Source organism: Tiliqua scincoides, chromosome 2, assembly GCF_035046505.1.
Source record: "Tiliqua scincoides isolate rTilSci1 chromosome 2, rTilSci1.hap2, whole genome shotgun sequence".
In the NCBI taxonomy this organism is placed as follows: domain Eukaryota; kingdom Metazoa; phylum Chordata; class Lepidosauria; order Squamata; family Scincidae; genus Tiliqua; species Tiliqua scincoides.
In genome coordinates this window covers 115,421,647-115,440,383 of record NC_089822.1, presented here as the reverse complement: position 1 = coordinate 115,440,383, position 18,737 = coordinate 115,421,647, and the positions used below count along the sequence as shown (strand labels likewise).

The 18,737-nt window shown below is 46.8% G+C and overlaps 1 protein-coding gene across 2 annotated transcripts in view; it reads right to left on the bottom strand.

Moving 5' to 3' along the window:
* Positions 1 to 2,369: 2,369 nt before the first annotated feature.
* PDZD4 (PDZ domain containing 4) overlaps positions 2,370 to 18,737 on the bottom strand; it is a 34,247-nt gene continuing 17,879 nt past the window's right edge. The window contains exons 2-8 of one of the 2 annotated variants that reach the window (XM_066616112.1): positions 17,577 to 17,848; positions 17,279 to 17,369; positions 14,881 to 14,979; positions 8,389 to 8,451; positions 8,198 to 8,299; positions 4,743 to 4,859; positions 2,370 to 3,704 (exon numbers count right to left, since the gene is read on the bottom strand). In XM_066616112.1, the coding sequence (XP_066472209.1) occupies positions 2,370 to 3,704; positions 4,743 to 4,859; positions 8,198 to 8,299; positions 8,389 to 8,451; positions 14,881 to 14,979; positions 17,279 to 17,369; positions 17,577 to 17,848 (2,079 nt within the window). The remainder of the gene's footprint in view (positions 3,705 to 4,742; positions 4,860 to 8,197; positions 8,300 to 8,388; positions 8,452 to 14,880; positions 14,980 to 17,278; positions 17,370 to 17,576; positions 17,849 to 18,737) is intronic. The other variant, XM_066616113.1, reaches the window with a different exon arrangement.

The following is an 18,737-nucleotide window of genomic DNA, read 5'->3' as shown; positions in this document are numbered from 1 at the left end:
AGCAAATGAGGACAATTAAATTGGTGTACATATTACGGATTTGTCCTTAAGGAATGTTTGCAAGGTTACTGATAGAGGGTCCCATTATGCATCCTCCAGTTTCATGTCTCGTACAAGAGCAGAACCTATTTTCTCATTAATGAAAATATTGGTGTTCGTGGGCACCAAGTCTAATAGTACAGCATCCCTGTCTTTTGTACTTTTTGACTGGCTCTTCATACAGCTGAATCCCATCATTTTGTTAGGGTAGTGAATTGTGAACTTAGAACAGCATTTCCCAGACTATTAGGTTGCAACCTGATTGTTGGTAGGTGTGAAACTGACAAGGAAAATATATTGAGCCATATGGAAAGCGCAAGAGCTGCAGGTGCGTGTTTAGTTGCGATTAGGCAAATGTGCCTCAGCTTCTATCAAAGGCCAAGTGAAGGCCATCAGAATGGTCCCAATTCAGTGAACATGGAGATAAACAAATGCTCAAGAAGGCAGCACCTCATCATAGTACAATGGATAAAAACAGGCTTGAGCAGCTGGTAAGGTGAAACTCTTATAAAGGTGGTAAAACTAGGTGGGTCCTGGTGCTAAAAAGTTTGGGAACCACGGCATTAGTGTTTTTAGTAGTGTTACTTGCTATTTTTAAAAATGATTTGTAAAATTGACATAAACACATGAAGCTGAGTTATACTGCTGAGTCAGATGGTTGGTCTAAAAGGATATGCCTTCATTTTGGAATGACTGAAAACAGAAATTGAATGAGGCCCATTTGAATGAATTTTCATTCAATCTGAAACAAACTGCAAGAGCTCCAAGTCAATCATTTTTTGTTAACCCATTAGTAACTCATTAGAGGGAGAGGAAGACCTTTCTCTGATGGATGCAGAAGTCAGCAGCTGCTTCTGATTGTCAACATTTTGCTCACAAAATACCTCATATAGTGCGGGAGATACCATTTCCTCCTGCAGAATGCCTTTAAACAGTGCATCTTGGGCATCTGGGGGGGGGGACTGCCAAGAGAATTTCTGCTGTTGGTGCTGCAGCTGCTGGCAAGAAGCAGTGGTGGTTCAAAGTTTTTTAAATAGGAAAACAAAAGTGAGTACAGAAAATAAACTAATATCCAAAATGAATGATTTAATGAATGAATAACAAATGCTGTGTTTAATAAAATAAATGGGATACCAAAATGGAAGAGAGGAAAAAGTCTGTACACCGCTATTGGTTCATTTAGCCTACTCTGGTAGTTTTGCAAGGCCTCTGGCAGAGATCTCAACTAGCTCTGCTACTCAAGACTTCTAAGCAGAGATGACGGGGATTGAGCCTGGAGCCTTCACATGCAAAGCATGTTCTTGACTCACTTATGGGCCCCTTTCCTATATGGGACATTTAGTACGATATAGAAACAGTTTTTGTATTATCACTTCAACAGTCTTGTCAGGGCATGCCACCAGATGTTGCAGAGGCACCATACACATGGTCATATTATTGTAAACCTAGTTTTCTTATAGCTGTTGCTACTGTGCAGCAATCACACTATGTCTGAATCACAATGTGTATTTGTAGTAGGGCTTGCTACGCTCAGGTGTACTACAGTATTGCCCTTCAGAAGTAAAGTCTCATGAAAGACGTTAAGTTGTATTTTGTTTCCAATGAGTAAAAAGAACAGTTTGTTTTTATTGTAACAATGCAAGTTCAGCCTTGGAAGCAGGGTTTACTACAAGCTATCTGCTCCACAGCCTCCTGTGCTATGCTAGTGTCGGTCTGTTAGCAACAGTGCTAAGCAGGAGAGACAATCAGATGATAGAAAATGCAGGAAGGGGACTGTTTTGCATTTGTGGGATGAGCCACCGGGGCTCGAGTCTCCAGGCTTAAATAGAGAAATGAAAAAGAATTTGAGAATCACAACCACAAAAGAGGGAGAGAGATAGAGATGTCACAACATCCCAACTGGCAGGGGTATCTTCATTAGTCCTTTTGAACTGGAGGGGTGAGGTGTTTTCTCACTTCCCTTGCGTTCTGCACCAGGTGTGTAGACCACAGAGGATTCCTTGTGCTTCAGAATGTGATTGGCAGGGGTCATGCTGGAACAAGTTCACCAAGAGAGGTAACTGAACTGCCCTGCACCTCACCTTCAATACAGCTTGTGTGCGTATCAGAAAAATAAACCTCGCCACAATTTCCCAATAGTTGTAGACTTGGGAGCGGCCACAGTTGCTCCCTGCTTCTTAAGGCAGGAAAGGATGTTGGGCTTACTGTCCCACTCTAAATTTGCTTCAGAGAGTAGGGCCATTCTGAGCCCTATGTTGCTCAGATGGCAATAATAAAAAATTTCCCTGGTGTGTTCATCGCAGAGCCTTCTGTTGTTCCTCACTATGTACTCAAACAGTGGTGACGGACAGCAGTGGGTTGTAAACCCTGCGTCCATCCGCTGAGCGGGTGCCATGTGCTAGCATCTCCTGGATGGTAATCCAGTTGTCTAGAATACGCCGACTCCGTTTCTTCATGGTTTTGCGGTGACTCAGGGCCAAGATGTTGACTTCAGCAGACACCCCACGGGCTTCACTGCCTTCTCGTTCCCTCAAGCACTCCAGCCGGCTCTGCATCATAAACTCGCGGCGCTTCCGCTGCTCACGGGCCCGGATCAAGTGCTGCTTGCGCTCTTCCTTGCTCCAGTAGCGTCCCATCTTCATCTCACTGACAGCATCATCATCTGTGGTCATGCCACTGCGTTCCTCACGGATCTTCATGGCCCTGGCTTTGAGTAGCCGGTCCCTCACTGGTCTCTTGGCCACATAGCGTGTACCATCGCTGCGGACTTTCACTTTCCACTCCATACGGGGTTCCCCTTTGCCCCCAAGAGAGTCTTTGCATATGCTGGCTAAGCTCATGGGGCTGATGGGGGCAGGCATTTCTTCCCGTTGTCGCCGACTCAAATATGGACTGCCTTCCCCGCCTGCCTTGGGACTGCGCCGGACTCGCTCTTCCCGTCGAAATTTGGGTTGTGGCGGAGAAGGTGGGGCAGTCCGGTTGAGGTTGGGGGACTCAGCCAAGCGGCGCAAAGGGCTTTCCAGTAAAGGGGTGCTTCGGCAACTCTCCCCAGTGTTGTAGGCACTGGTGCTGTCCTTATCAGAGCGTTCTGGCAGTTCAGTGATATCAGACAACTCGTGTTTCTTAGGTTCCCCTTCTAAGGTATACAAACCTTCCTCCTCGAGCAGCCAGGCTTTCATGCAACGCTCACGCAGCTGTTGCATCTTTTGCGCTCGCAGGATGTTGCGGCATTTGAATTCCAGGTGGCGGAGTTCCTCTTCCAGCAGGGCCACCTCGTTGCGGTTGACGTCCAGTGCAGCACTCACCAGACCTGGCTCATTGCCATTTTCCAGATGGCATTTAAGCTCCAGTAGCTCACGGTAGCGTTCATATTCCTCATCAGTAAGCCCCGGCATCATGTCAGTGCCCACAGCACTAGGTGGCTCCCCTGCGAGAAGTGAATCCATGCTATAATGGAAGTCACGGGGCTGCAGGCTGGGTCCAAATTTGCGCAAGCTCCCTGGGGTGTTGGCAGCACTAGGTGGTTCATCTCCTAGTAGGTCATGTTCAGAGCTCTCCTCATTGCGGGTGCTCTCATCAGTGCGGCCAACACCACTGTCCAGCTCCTGGCTGTTAGTCAAGGGAGTGACAGGATCCCCAGGTGGCTTTTCTTGTTGAGGTTCATTCTAGGGAGAGGAGGGAGAGGACACCGTTTAGACAAAGTATAACTAGCATCTTATGTCAACTGTTTTGGTCCAAAAACCTTTTGTCAGCAGCTAGGCTTTTTCAGGGGTCAGATACTCAACTGAACAAAGGCTGGGATGGAGTGGAGGACACAGCAACACTGACTCCTTCTGCACAAGGACTGATTCCCATGTGAGCTGAAACACAGGCAAAGTGCTTTTTAACCCCCTCTGTCCCAATGTGGTTGGTGTGAAAGTCAGAAAGCAAAGATAAATTGGAACCCAGTGTGACCCACAGGTGGACTTGAACATGGGAGAGCAGAAGTCCCACGTTTTGCTGTAGACCCACTTTCTCCCCTAGAGTAGACCTCTCTGTACAATGGAAGTACTACTATCCTTCCTCGTACTGTTATTGTAGGTAAATACAGATGAAGATTATACAGAACTTTTATTCTACAAAGTTCTCTTTAAATTGTAACATGAGACGAGGTATATTTGGGTTAAACTTTTTAAGGGATTTTTCAAGATTAATTGTCTATGTAACTGGTAAGATCAACTAGAAGACATGTGGAAATCAACTTCAACCTGCAAAAAATTGCCATATGTCACTCCCAACCCTTTACTTTTCTCAAGCAATTTTGGATTAATTCATGCAACAGTGCTGGCATGCTACAAAGATGCTATATACATGGCAATATTCAAATTCATAGTGAAAAGATCAGCTGTTTATTTGAACCCAACTGCAAGTCACAGATCAACACTTTAACGGACACTTTAAATGTCCACTGGTGCAAATTTGACCGCAGGCAAGAGCACAGTAACTGGGCCAAATAGGGCCTGCAGCATCAGTGATCCTTCTGTGCATTCAGTGTGGTGTAGTTCTGGATATTAAGCCAGTATGTGATTATACCACAAATTAACTCTGTCGTGCAGTACAGCACAGCAGGGTGAGCTTTTTTTTCTACTTCTTGAGGTTCAGCACCATGAAAATCATACACATCAGAAAGCACACCTGTGGATCCCACCTTCCCCTTCTAGAACATTTACCTGCTGCCCTGGTGGGGAAAGGAGTCGTCGAGATCTAGTTCCAGCTTCATGGTCCGAGCCAAAATCATCCAGGAAATCCTCACGGTCACTGTCCTTCCAACGCTTGGACAGCTGGAAGAATTAAAGCTGAATTAAGAATTCACTGTCTGCTCCAACCCAGGCTGTTTAATTTGTGGACCCAAGTAACTTCAGAGTTTCTGAACCTAAATACAGAAAAATAGTCTTCACTTGTGAAGATTCCCCCTCCCTCCCACACACCCTCTGTGGTGAATATTTTTTTTTGTCCCTGGAGAATCTATGTAACCATATCCCCTCAGGAATCCCAGGCTGTTCATATTCCTGTTAACATGGATATCTCTTGCTTACGCTCTCTCTTTCCTTGTTCAAAACAGGATGGCACACTAGGAAAGGAGGGCTTGCCTCTCAAGTGGAATGAAGACATTGCAAAATTGGGGGAAGGGATGCAAAGCAGACACAGCCAGTGGACCATTGCTTTCACACTCAACTGGATATACCGTTAGACTGAACATACAACATCACTATAAATTTTTCTATTTGTTTATATCTACAAGTTTTGTAGCTCCTGATGAGGTCAAGAATGGGAGGACAAGGATGGATAAGTTTGCTCCTCATCCCTTTTTGAGATTACACAGATTTCTCCCCATTGCTTCCTGGGCTTGCTCTGCGTTGCTTCTCCTGCTTTTCAATTAAACTTGAAAGTATTTCTAAAAATTGGTACATGAGCAGATTGCTGCAGTTTTAGATTGTGTCCTTTTACCTTTTCAGTTATCAATGGGCACCAGCACATAGATGCATTGATTAAGCCAGCACCATAAGGAATCTTGATGTGCTTGTACAACACCAAAGTTTCTTGTTGTGCTGTGATTTAATCATTGCTCTTTAGATAACTTTAAGAAAAAGCAGGCACAACTTGAAAACTTATGCTCAACAGCATGAACTAAGACAGGAAATCAAAAACAGAAGAGTGGTGGGTTGCTAATTCTTTCAGCACACTGGTGCTACTTGAGAAACGAGATCAAACAACATGCAAGAACTGGAGAGAATTTCTCCAGAGCAGTGGTTTTCACACATTTAACACTGGGACCCACTTTTTAGAATGAGAATCTGTCAGAACCCGCCGGAAGTGATGTCATGACTGGAAGTGACATCATCAAGCAAAAATAGGCTACAATCCTACCCACACTTACCCAGGAGTAAGCCTCATTGACTATTGTTAATGGAATATACATAATAACTTGTTAAAAATACAGTTGTGTAACATTTCCCCAAATGCAGTCACATTCTATGGTAGCATCAAGTCTAATATATTAAAAATAAAATATTGAAATGAATGGACCCATCTGAAACTGGCTCATGGCCCACCTAGTGGGTCCCAACCCACAGTTTGAGAAATTCTGCTCCAGAGAAATTCTCTTTCTCTGGAGAGAAAGGTCTCCAGAAAATTAAGTGTCTCTAACAGAGTAGCAAACTAGTTCCTCCTCCTTTTCCTTTTTTAGCACTCAACAAAATAAGCAACAAATAAGCTAGTCTTCAGCCCCCTTTGATTTGGCTCCAGAAGAAGCAAAGGTGGAAATAGACACACATTCCCTGCTGCATGTGAAGTAACTGGCAGTTCTTTTCTTATGTTATTTGAATCAATCTTTTCAATCAAGATGTCCAAAGCAGCTTACAAACAAATAGATATTTATTTCCTTCTTATTTTGTCTGTCCTCTAAAGAGCTACGTAGTGCCTCCCTTCTATCCTTACAACAATCATGTGTAATGGTTTAGGCTGAGCAATAATAACTGGTTCAAGGTGACCCAGTAAGTGTTAAGACTGAGCAGGGATTGGAACCAGGGTCCCATGTCATCGATACCTCCTCCTCTCAATGGGGAAGCTCCACCTCTGGGGGCTCATAGAGTTCATTGATATGCCAGTTCAAAAACAACATATTGCACTGCAGTCTATTCATTATTAGGCCCAATGACAGAGAACAAAAAGGGGGAGGAGTTGGCCCCCTCCTGGGTCAACCTTGACCTTTTTCTTTGGCCCAACCCTTGGCTTCACTGCCTCTAAGTGAAGGCCCCTCCCATATAATACAGACTGGAGTATGGTACCCCAGTATCAAATAATGCATCATATATCATAATAGACAGGGGGGTGTATCCACGGATCCCACATCTGTGGTTTCACTTATGCGCCCCCTACACACCTACCCACTTCCCATGCCCATTAACTTGTTTCATGACTTACTCCAGTCAAAAAATTCTGGCTTAAAATAGGTCACTATAAGCTTACAAGCTCATAGTGGCCTTTAGGCTGCCTCCTGGCAGCCTGGTCACTTGAAAAAAAAAAAAAAATCATGGTTAACAGGGTTAACTCAATTGTGGACCTGGCCCCTGTGCTGCATGGAGGCACAGAACCACAAAATGCCTGGTGACTTACTGCCAAAAAAGAGGTGACTTACTGGTATTACGGAGCCTCGTGCACTGCCCCCTGACCCTCAAAAGACTTCTGAGGCCTCCAGAGGGCTGTTAAACAGTATGTCTGGTTTTTCTGACAAAAACCCAGTTCTGTTTAACGGCCCTCCCAAGGCCTCAGAAGGCTTTCAGCAGGCCAGGGGACATGGCATGAGGCATCTCTGGCCTTCAGAAGGGCTCCAGACAGCGGTGGCGGCATGGCAGGTGCAGTGGTGCAGTCCCCATAGGCATGACACCTTGGGGCTTCCCCCCGACTCACCAGGTTAACTGAACGTCTCCCTGGGACCAGGGGGGATCCTTCTGACCTCCCTTTGCCTTGCCTTCCTCCTGGTTCTCATGTCTTCCTTTCCCTTCTCCTCCACTACCTTCCCCAGCTCTGCCTTTTTTCTGTGCCACCTTGCCTTGTTCTGCCTTGTCCCCACCAACTGTCCTTCCTGCCATCCTGCTAGGAGAGCTCTTTATGGGGCTGGGGCCAGTCTCACCCTCCTTCAGCCAGCTGCAGGTAGTTAGCCACCTCAGCCTGCAGCAGCCTGGACTCAGTGGCTACACCAGTTGTCACACTGCTGCCTGGCAGTCAGTCACATGGCAGGGCAATCTCTTCTGTCTCTTGTGAGCCACTCCTCACAACCCACTGAGGCTGTTATCCCACCACTCTAAGTTTTGGAGTGGTGGGATATGACTACATCTCTGCACTAGCTTTCAACACGACCTGCTTGGTATGTCTCTACAACTGAAATGGAATTTGAATCAAGCTCTCCAAGGTAGAGCATACTATATACCAAGGTGCAGCATACTATATACTTATATATATATATATATACATATATTCATACTTTATATAATACTAAATAAATAAATACACACACACACACTATGCATATACACTATATGCAAGGTGCAGCATACTATACACCTCATTCATCCTCTGATTCTTCTTCAGTCACAAAGGGCCTCTAAATGCCTCTTACCTCAGTCTCAGGCCTAGCCAGCAGCAGAGAGATGTTTGTCCGCTCCTCCTGGGTGAGAATTGCAACAGCCTCTTCCCGGTTTTGCACTTCCATGCCATTAATCTGAAGAAAACAGACACGGCAAGTTTAAATTCATTCATCAAACCATCCTCCTGAATACACACAGATTGAGGTTCCCCCAAATATTTCACCTGAACAATGCGATCTCCTTCTCGGATTCGTCCATCCTTGGCAGCAATGCTGTTAGGGTTTACCTGATATAAGAAAAGTTAAATAAGCATCTGGAGGACATTTCAAGTATCCTAGCTCCTCACGCTGCTAACATTTAGAATCTCCTTTGCTGTGAGTACTGGGAATAGTACCTACAAACCCATGGATTCTAGTACACAGCATCCTCCCTCTGCCTTCATTCAGAATTAGGTTCTGCTGTGCTCTCACCTGAGATCGGGAACACTTATCTAACATACAATGTTGTTTGTTGCCTTATGTGTTTGAACTACAGCACTGTGACCATAGAGCATGAGATCTGAAATTGTAAGAGAAAGTTTCTCTTTTTCTTCTGGATCTACCCAAATGCTATCGTCTGATCAGTCTTGCAAATCCCATGCCTGTTTCTAAAAAAACTCTTCCTGTTCCCACCAATGAATAGAAGAGACAATTCCACAAATTACTGAAGAGCCTCCTTCCCAGAAAAGGCTGACAGCTTTAGGCAGCTGTTGTGTGGACAGTACCAAGTTGATACATTCAGATAGGGAGAATTCAACAGGTCAGAACTCATATTCAGGTCAGAACGCAAAACTCATAAGCTCATATTGCTGGCACTGTGAGACTCCATATTGTATAAGGTCCTGGCTGTATTCAAAAGCATGCTCCTGAAATCTTGATGGTATCTATCAGCTCTTTCTGTGATAACCTGATGGCCTTTTCTGCCCTCTAAAAAAAAAAAAATGCTTTTGCAATCTCACAGAAAAGCCCACAATACAGCAATCCCTAGACAAGATGTACTGTGGTACTGAAGTATTACTGATTTTGTATAGTACAGGGGTGGACAAACATTTTTGCAGGAGGACCACATCATCTCTCTGACACTGTGTTGGGGGCGAGGAAAAAAAAGAATTTAAATTTCAAATTTGAATAAATTTACATAAACTTGCATAAATGAATACATTAGAGACAGAACTTATATGAATGAATGAATTGATTTTACTGAACTTATTTATAATACACAGGAGAATTATAATACAGGCATGTAGAGCCACACGAGAACTGTGAACTGTTTGCCACATGCCTCTTGCACTGTGAAAACTTACAGATCAAGCCAGAAACACATGGAGTCATAAGTTGTTCAGAGGCAATTGGGGGGGGGGGGAGGTTAAAATAATGCCCGGGGAAAAGTAGAAAACACATGGAGAGTAACACGAGCTGCAGTTCACATCTGATGGTCACAATTGGCAGTCACGGGCCAGCATGGTTCATTGGAGATTGGGGGCTTCCTGTGGGCTGGATTGGGGGTCCCCAAGGGCCACAAATGTCTTGCTCACCCCTGGAATAGTACATTAAATATTACTGATTTTTATTTAAGCACATGTTGCTGCCACTGCCAGACTCCGTATTATATAGGTCCTGGCTATACACAAAAGCATGCTCCTGAAATCTTGATGGTGTCTATCAGCACACCAACATCACCTTCTGCCTGCAAATCTTGCTGCAGATATTCCTCTTGATTCCTCACTCTTCGCCTTCAAAAGTGCGTGAAGGCTTGTTTCCTTGCTTTTCTGAAAAGCAAGATGCAACTGCTAGCAGTGTCCGCTGTAGGCAGCCTAATGCAACATAAAGCAGTGCCAGCATGGGCTACACTGCACCCCATGGGGGATTTCTGGCTGCTGGAGATCTTCTTGGAGTAAGGAAGGGCATTTCAAACTGCGGGATTGCGACGCCCCAGCCTGTGGGCCCTGCCCTCTGCCCCCTTAAGGGGCAGGGGCAGCCGGGAGGAGGCAGCGGTGCAATTCCCAGGATCGCGCCGCTTGGGGCTGAAGGGGCTTGGATGCACTTACCAGAGCCTCCTGCAGCCTCTCGGGGGTGTGGGGAGCCCTGCGCGAGTGTCTGCAGGGCTCCCCAATGCTTCAGAAGTGAAACCAGAAACACGGAAACCGGAAGTGGAGCATGATCGCTCCACTTTCACTTTTGAAGCATCGGGGAGCCTTGCAGACGCTCGCGTAGGGTTCCCTGCACTCCCGGGAGGCTGCAGGAGGCTCTGGTAAGTGCACCCAAGCCCCTGCAGCCCCAAGCGGTGCGATCCTGGGGATCGCACCACTGCCTTCCCCCCGCCCCTGCTGCCTCCCCCCTGCCCCCATGAGTACTTACAGTGGTTTTCAAATTCCCTGAGAGTTTGAAGACCACTGGAGTAAGGGGATATTTGTCAAGCAGCCACAATGGGTCAACTCAGACATGCACCAGCAACATCACTGGTGCAATTCTGCATTAATCAATGCAGGTAGATCAGGATCAGGAAGGGAGTTCAAGGTACAGTGTGCATTGGTGCTTCCAATCCTGACCCTTCCTGGGTCTAATTTGCCCACCCTGCATTTTCTTGCCCTCCCCTGCCCCATTCAACTTCCTCACCACCTTCCCCCATCCCTGCACTGGACTCACCTCTTCTGGTGGGCCTTCCCCACCATTGCCAGCAGGAAGGCTTTGGCCTTCTTGCCAACTCTGCCTGTGCCTTGCACTGTTGTAAAGGGCTTTATGATGCTTTTTGTGACAGCGTGCACCAGCAGAACACACGTTCCCCAGCTAAGTCCTCATTAGAATTGGGTTGTAAGAGTGCTAACTGCCTGGAGCCACCCACCACAATCTCTGGAAGTATCCTTTGCTCACTCTCCAAACTTCTGAGCTTATGAGTCTCAGGGACCCGTGTGAGAGACCGATCCTGAGCTCAGCGCAGTGGCTTCATGCCACATTCATGTCGCAAATGTGCCATAAGGTACGTCTGTGAGTCCTACCGCCAAGCTACCGCCTGTGCTAACCTAGCGCCAGGTAGGCGCCTGGGCTCTGCTGCTCGGCAGTCGCAAGACCACTGAGCCGTGGCACGGTAAGTGAGGGCAGGGAGGGGGGTAAGGAGGAGGCGTTCTGGGGAGGGGGAGGGGCGGAGGGCGGGGAGAAGGCGTGACGGGGAAGTGGGGGGCTGAGAGAGGGTGGGCGGGAGGGGGGGCCAGGGAGAAGGGAGTGGGGAGGCAGAGAGGTGGGTCCGGTGGAGCTCTGTTCCACCAGATCCTGACTGTTCGTGTAGGGCTCGGCACCCTACACAACTGGCTTTACCACTGCAGGATTGCTTCCCTTACCCGGGAGAAGGGGACAAAAGGGCACTCCCTGCGACAGGCTGAGGTGTGTAGGATGCGGCGGCAGCCATTCTCGGCGCCGCTGTAGCCATGCACCCTGGGCAGCTCAGGATTGGGCTGGGAGTTGCTCTAGTCCTGGTAATTCACAATCAATCAATCAATCCATCCATCCATATTTTTATCCCACCTATCCTTTGCTGCTGCAGATGCCCAAGGCAACTTACAATTTATAGAAAATATAAATTAGATTATAATTATAATTTAAATACAATTTATTAAAACAATGAATAAACTCAGAAATAAATAAAATAAAAACCAACTGGAGGATGGCAAAACTATGAACATTCAAGGAACTGCTATAGAGTCACAGGAGGCAGACAACCCAAATGCCAAATGAAACAAAAAGGTTTTGAGCCCTCACTGAAACACCATGAGGAAGAGGGTAGATCTTAATTCCCCTGGCAGGGAGTTCCATAATTGTAACGCCATTACTGAGAAGGCTCGCCCCTGTGCCGCCATCCCCCTAACTTGGGAGAAAGGTGGCACTTACAGGAAAGCCCCTTCAGATGATCTAAGAGGGCGGGCTGGAAAATATGGGAGAAGGCAATCCCTCAGATAACCTAGACCTAAATCATGAAGGACTTTAAAGGTCAAAACCAGCACCTTGAATTGGGCCTGGAAGCGAATGGGCAGTCAGTGCAGTCACTGAACCAACAGTCCAACAGAATCAAATTGCCTAGCTCCAGTAACCACACTGGCCACCATATTCTGCACTAATTGCAGCTTCTGAACCATCTTCCAAGGGCAGCTCCACAGAGCAAGTGTTACAGTAATCCAATCTAGAAGTCACTAGGGCACAGACCACCATGGTCAGGTCTGATTGACACAAGTACAGCCACAGCTGGTGCACCAGCCAAAGCTGGGCAAATGCACCCTTGGCCACCACTGCAACCTGGCTCTCCAGGGAAAGCTGCGAGTCCAGGAGCACCCCCAAACTGCACATCCGCTCCTGCAGGGGGTGCGCAACCCCATTCAGAGCAGGCAGATGACTCAGTACCTGCATCAAGGATTTCCTGATCAGAAGGACCTCTGTCTTTTCTGAATTCAATCTCAACCTATTGGCCCTCATCCAGACCCCAACCACCTCCAGACATCACTCCAAGACTCCCTGGAACAAGATGGGAAGGACATATTGGTGACACCCCACTCCAAATCCCTGGATAATCTCCCCCAGTGGTTTCATGTAGATGTTAAAAAGCATGGGGGCAGAATAGAACTCTGTGGTACCCCACATTGTAAAGGCCAAGGTGCCAAGCAGGAGTCCCTCAGCATCACCATCTGGGACCTGTTAGCCAAGAAGGAACGGAACCACTGCAAAGCAGTGCCCCCAAGTCCCAGCTTGGCAAGTCAGCCCAGAAGGATACCACAGTTGATGATAATGAAAGCATCTGAGAGGTCCAGCAGAACCAACAGGAACGCACTCCCCTGTCTAGTCCTTGGTGAAGATCATCCAACAGGGTGACCAAGGCTGTCTCTGTCCCAAAGCCTGGCCTGAGGTTGGATTGGAATGGGTTCAGATAATCATCTCATCTAGGACCCCCTGGAGCTGAGATGCCACCACCTACTCAATCACCTTACCCAAGAAAGGAAGATTAGATACTGGTTGGTAGTTGTTTAGATTGGTGGTATCAAGAGATGGCTTTTTCAGGAGGGGTGCACAATTGTGATCTTCAGGATGCTAGGCATCATTCCCTCCTGCAACGATTAATGTACAATGTGTACCACACAATCAGCCAGACCAGCCCTAGCAGATCAAATTAGCCACACTGGGCAAAGGTCAAGTGGGCACGATGACAGTGTTAAACTCCAGAGGACCCTATCCACATCCTCAGGCCAGAACAGTTGAAAAGAATCCATAATGATGGAATTGACACATGTCGTAGGGACAACTTCTGAAACGAATATGATCAATATTATCTGCAAAGTGCCTTGTAAACTCAACACAGCAGGCAGTCAAGCCCTCCAACTCATTTGCTGTAGAGGCTGTGAGGAATAGATCACAAACGACTTGCAAAAAGCATCACTGGATGGCACCTTGCAAACGCAATGGTGGCAGAGAAAAATTTTTTTTTGCTGCCATCACCAACAAGGAATAGGCCCTAAAATGGGCTCTAGCCTGTGTTCAGTCAGACGCATCACAAGTTTTCCTCCATTGTCACTCTAGGAGTCAGCCAAGTCTTTTCATTGCTCAGAGCTCCCTAGTAAACCAGGGAGCTGCCCTAACTCGACAACAATAACAACAACAACAACTTTATTTTTATCCCGCCTTTCTCCCCGAAGGGACAAGGCCGAGGTTGTTCAGGAGCAATCAGATCCAATGCTTTAGCTTTCTCCCCAAACCACAGGGCTGCAAGAACATCAAATGAATCACCAGCTCGGGAGGCTTGGAAATCCCCCAGAGCCCTAAGGAAAACATCCGGATCCATCAGTCTCTGGAGGTGGACCATGCAATTTGGTCACCCAGCTGCACTTGGGTTAGGTGTTGCCAGCCTGAAACTCACCAGATAGTGATCTGTCCATGATGGAGGAGTGGCTTTAATCTCTTCCATTACCAGATCACCCTCCCCATATCCCCTAGTTAATACCAGGTCCAATGTGTGTCCTGAGACCACGCATAGGGGCCATAATCTGCTGAGACAGGCCCATGGTCCATGAAGTTCTGAGACACCGCAGACTCAGCAGCTATGGCATGAATATTAAAGTTCCCCAGTACTAAAAGACTCCAATGCTACCCCCGAAACCACCCTGGTCAGCTCAGGTACAGAGACTGATGGGCAGCCAGATGAAAGATACACCAGTACTATCTCTAACCTGTCTCACCCTGTAGCATGACGTGGAGACACTCAGACGCAGCATACTGCAGAGCAGGGTATCCAGTGAGAGAGATGTGATCCCAGAATATAAAGGCAACACCACCCCCTCGCCCCTGAAACCATGACTGCTGCAGTAACCTGGTAGCTTGGTGGACACAGCTGGGAGAGGCTCACACTCCCAGCCACCCCCAACCAGGTCTCTGTGATGCAAGCAAGGTCAGCATTCTCACCCAGGATTAGATCCTGGATCAGGCAGCTCTTATTATTGACCAACCTTGCATTTAGCAGCAACAATTTTAGGCATTTACTGCTTGGTACTGCTGCCACTGCAGCATGAAACTAGGAGCTCACTGTCCCCCGTTTCATAAGGCTTGAGTTATCTGTCCCATCATAAAGCTCTCAACCCCACATGCCTCGCTATGCCTCCCCAGGCCATGCACCACACCCCACCAAGGGCTGCCCCCTCCCCCACCTCTCCAACGTAGATGCCTACATCGTCCTCATCATCTGTTCGGTAACAAACCATCAGGCCCAGCTTGTCCCGATGACTGGCTTTGTACAACTCCACCTCCTGCAGGATAGAAAAAGCACCAGATAAAGTTATATCTTACTTACTTACTGTTTCCCCTCCCGCAGCGATGCTATTAGTGTCCCTTTAATGCTGCATTCAGACAACCCAGATAGAAATTCATGGCTAAAAGCTCCCTTTGGTCTCTCTAAACTGGTCCTATTTTTCTGGGTTTTTTAAAGAAAGCTTTTATAAGTTTGCATTCACAGAAGAAAAGGCAAATAGTGTTCAGAGCTTCTGCAGGGGTTATTTTTATTTTAAAACTTTTGCTTGCTCTTCTGCCAAATTCTGCCTGTATTAGTGTCTGTTCATACAGGACCATTCATCATTTAGTGACTGCAACATCAAGCAACATCATGAATGAACAAACATACTAGCCATCACAGATAAAAATGTGGCATCCAGACACAATTGTTTTTTAGTAGGGCCCATTATATACTCAGTTGCAAGTCATCAAGTGATGCATACTGTATACTTCTGTGGACCAGCTTTTTCTAGTGCAAAAATATTGCACTAAGATCTGTGTTAGCGCAGAAGTGCCTTTACCACTTTTTGCCCACTCAGTAAATCAATTGAGGATATCCCAAAATTTTGCCTTAGCTCCGCTTTCTAAAATAGGTATTATCCTTCCCTCTATGATGGACCAGGAATCAGGCAACAACGCTTCTCCCCTTTAAAAAGTCATCCATACTCCCGCCTTCTCCTCAATAAGAGCAGCACAAGATTGAAAGTATATTAAGAGGAAATTAAATGAAAGCAAACGTTCTAGGCAAGACCTAGGTTGGAAGTAAAACTTTGCTATTGTGTAGAGAAGGCAGGAAACAAGGCAGAGTACCACTGGTGGATTTTTTTCAATGCCCCTCCTGGACAGTGTTGGTACATGAAATTTTGGTAGTCCTGCTGGCTCCAAGACTTAAGTGCAAAGAAGTCAAAGCTGAGAGCAGCGCTGAGAATAATGGTGTTGTCAAGGCAGTGGGCTCTCTGTGGGTCTTGAGGTTAATGTTGATGCCAGGTTATAGAGCGCCCTAGGGCAAAGCCTGCCCCCTATAACAGTATATTGGATACAGTCACTAATACTGAGGGTTCAGTGTTGGCCTAACCAGGTAGACTCTTGGCCAGTGGCCAACCTGGCAGATCCCTGACCATCCATTATTGAAGTTCTGATAAATGACCAGTCCTAAAACTCAGTGGCAGGTCTAAGAGGGTACGAGGGCAAAAACCCCAGGTGCCACATCTGTGGTCCCTATGGGGGCAGCACTCCTCTGCCACCATGGTGCCACCTCCACCTGCTTGCTGCTGCCGCTGCCTCTGCCACCAAAAGCCATCTGAAACTTAACAATATTTAGCAGTATTTTCCATTGGAAAATCAGAAGTACAGAAGGCTTCAGAAGCCTCAGACAGCTTTTGGAGCACTGAGGGGAAGATCGTGCAAGGTTCTGTGTGGCCAGGTAAGCATGGGGGGGGGGGGGGAGCGACATGTTGCAGACCTGGCCCTGGGCAGCATAGGGGCCAGTTCTGTAACTGCTGAAACTATCTGGGAGTTGGTCCTGATTTTGCCACCTGACATTTAATACAGTAATGGCCCAGTCCTGAGGGCTGTTTATGACAGCAGATATTGCCTTATGCTGTTGTAAATGACTCTATAATGCACAAATATTGCACCAGTGTTGTGCATGACAGAGCTGCCAGCAGAAATAGCCAGAGGCTTTGTATGCCAGAACTGCCCAGATGTTCTGCTGGGTAAGATGGTGGGAGGGGGAGTTTGTGGGTGGTTCAGGGTAGGATAGGGGCAGGGACTGGACCAAGTCAGGTGTGTGTCAAGGGTGGGCTGAGGGTAGCAGCAGCAGTGGTGCCAATATCCTCCCCCCCAACTCAGGTTCAACATGCCACCCCAGATATAAACCAGTAAAAAAAGTGGCACAGATCCAAGTAGGCCCATTGGGGACCAGGCAGCAACAGAGTAAGTAAACATAAAATATCTTTACTTACTTCTCCATTGCTGTCTAGATGGTTGTGCCAGTGCTACTGTATGCTCTCGGCTGGCCCAGGATAGGATTAGGCTGTAAGGTTGATCTTTCTATGTACACTTCTTTGACAGCAATGTTCACTGAACTTGGTTACTTATTTTTGAGTAAACATGCATAGGATTGCACTATAAACAACTAAGCAATGTGCTGCTTTTTAATGGCACCCCAAATCTGCTGCTTTAGACAGCAACCTCTGCCTAACAATACAGCCAGCCCTGCTCCCAAATCTATGCTCAGAAATCAGGAGTCTCCTCCCAACATCACCATGCTCTCACCTCATATTCCAGCTCCTCTGCCCGTTCAGTCTCTGGGGCACCCCCTTCCATGAACTCCACTGGGTCATAATATTCATGCCCAATCAAAGGGCTGTGAAACAAAAGAAGACATAAAGCAGTTACCACCCTTTACTACCTTCTCAGGAGGTAAATGTTAAATGTTGCTAAATGTTGCAGTTAAAGCTGTAGGTGCCGCTGCAGCTAAAAAGTTATCAACCCTGGATAGAAAGATGAGGCTAGAATAAATGGTTATGAAGGATAAAGGCAATGGAGAAGCATTTCCTCAAGTGGCACTCACAGATCAGGCAGCCCATATGGTTCCAATGTCACAGCTGGGGGGCTTGGTGGTTGCATCTTGCCTAGTCCCAGTAAGTTCTCAAAGGTGATATCCGTCTGGGTTCCACTGTCCACCATTGTTGTGAAGTCCCCTTGGGGGGCAGGTCCCTCACTGCCTCCACCCCGGCTGCGAGGACTCCGCCGTAGCACCTGGATGACCAGTGGCTCCTTGGAGCACCGCAAGGCTTCAAGGGTCTGTTCCTGTGAGAGATGGGACAACTCTCGACCATTCACCTATAGGGGGATGGGGTGGGGAAGAGATGGGAAAAGAGAAAAGAAAGTTCTCTGTAGTTCCAAATTGCTATGCTTCTTTTCCCTGGTCAGTTGTTACCCCAATATTAGACTGAAGGAAAAACAGTGGAACCCAGACTCATTCTGCCTCATTTTCCATTTGCCTTAGGTCTAGCTTGAGCTTAAGCATTCTGTACAAAGCATCCTGATGATCAACAAGCAGACCCCACCCCAATCCACCCTATCAGTCAAGCATGACCTACAGCTCTCCCCTCCTTAGTTGCTTGCAGTGTCTCAAGCACCCCTCAAACACTGCAGTCAAGGCTTCCAATGCCCCCTCTTCCCTGCTAACAAGCAATTAATTATTATGGGATTCTGTCAACTCTATTCTCCCACGCCTACAACCTTCCAGCTCTGCAGTCTCCATGATCTACACACCATGATCCACACACCAGGTCTTTTGAACAAACATACCTCCTTTCTCCTAGCTAATAATAGCACTGCTGCCCTTTAAAGGGCAAGTTGTGAATGGTCTAATCATTCACTACTTCAGTGGAACAAACTGAGAAGGATGTCGAGGTATATAGTGCAAACATTGTTTCCAACATTTTAATTATAAAAAATAAAGGGGAATGCATCATGTCCTTTATAGCCCTTTATTAACTTGCAAAGCAATTTAAATTTTTTTAATTGGGTGTTACAACCTGGAACAAAGCACCAGAATTTTTGGAGTCTGTAATGTGGGAGTCTCCCTTACAATCGCTTCCTTTTGTTCCCCTGTCTAGCAATGCTGCATCCAAATGCCATGTAGCTGATGGCAATAGATGGAACTTACATCGGTATAAGACACATCAATTAATTCAATATACCAAACTGGTAAATACATCACACA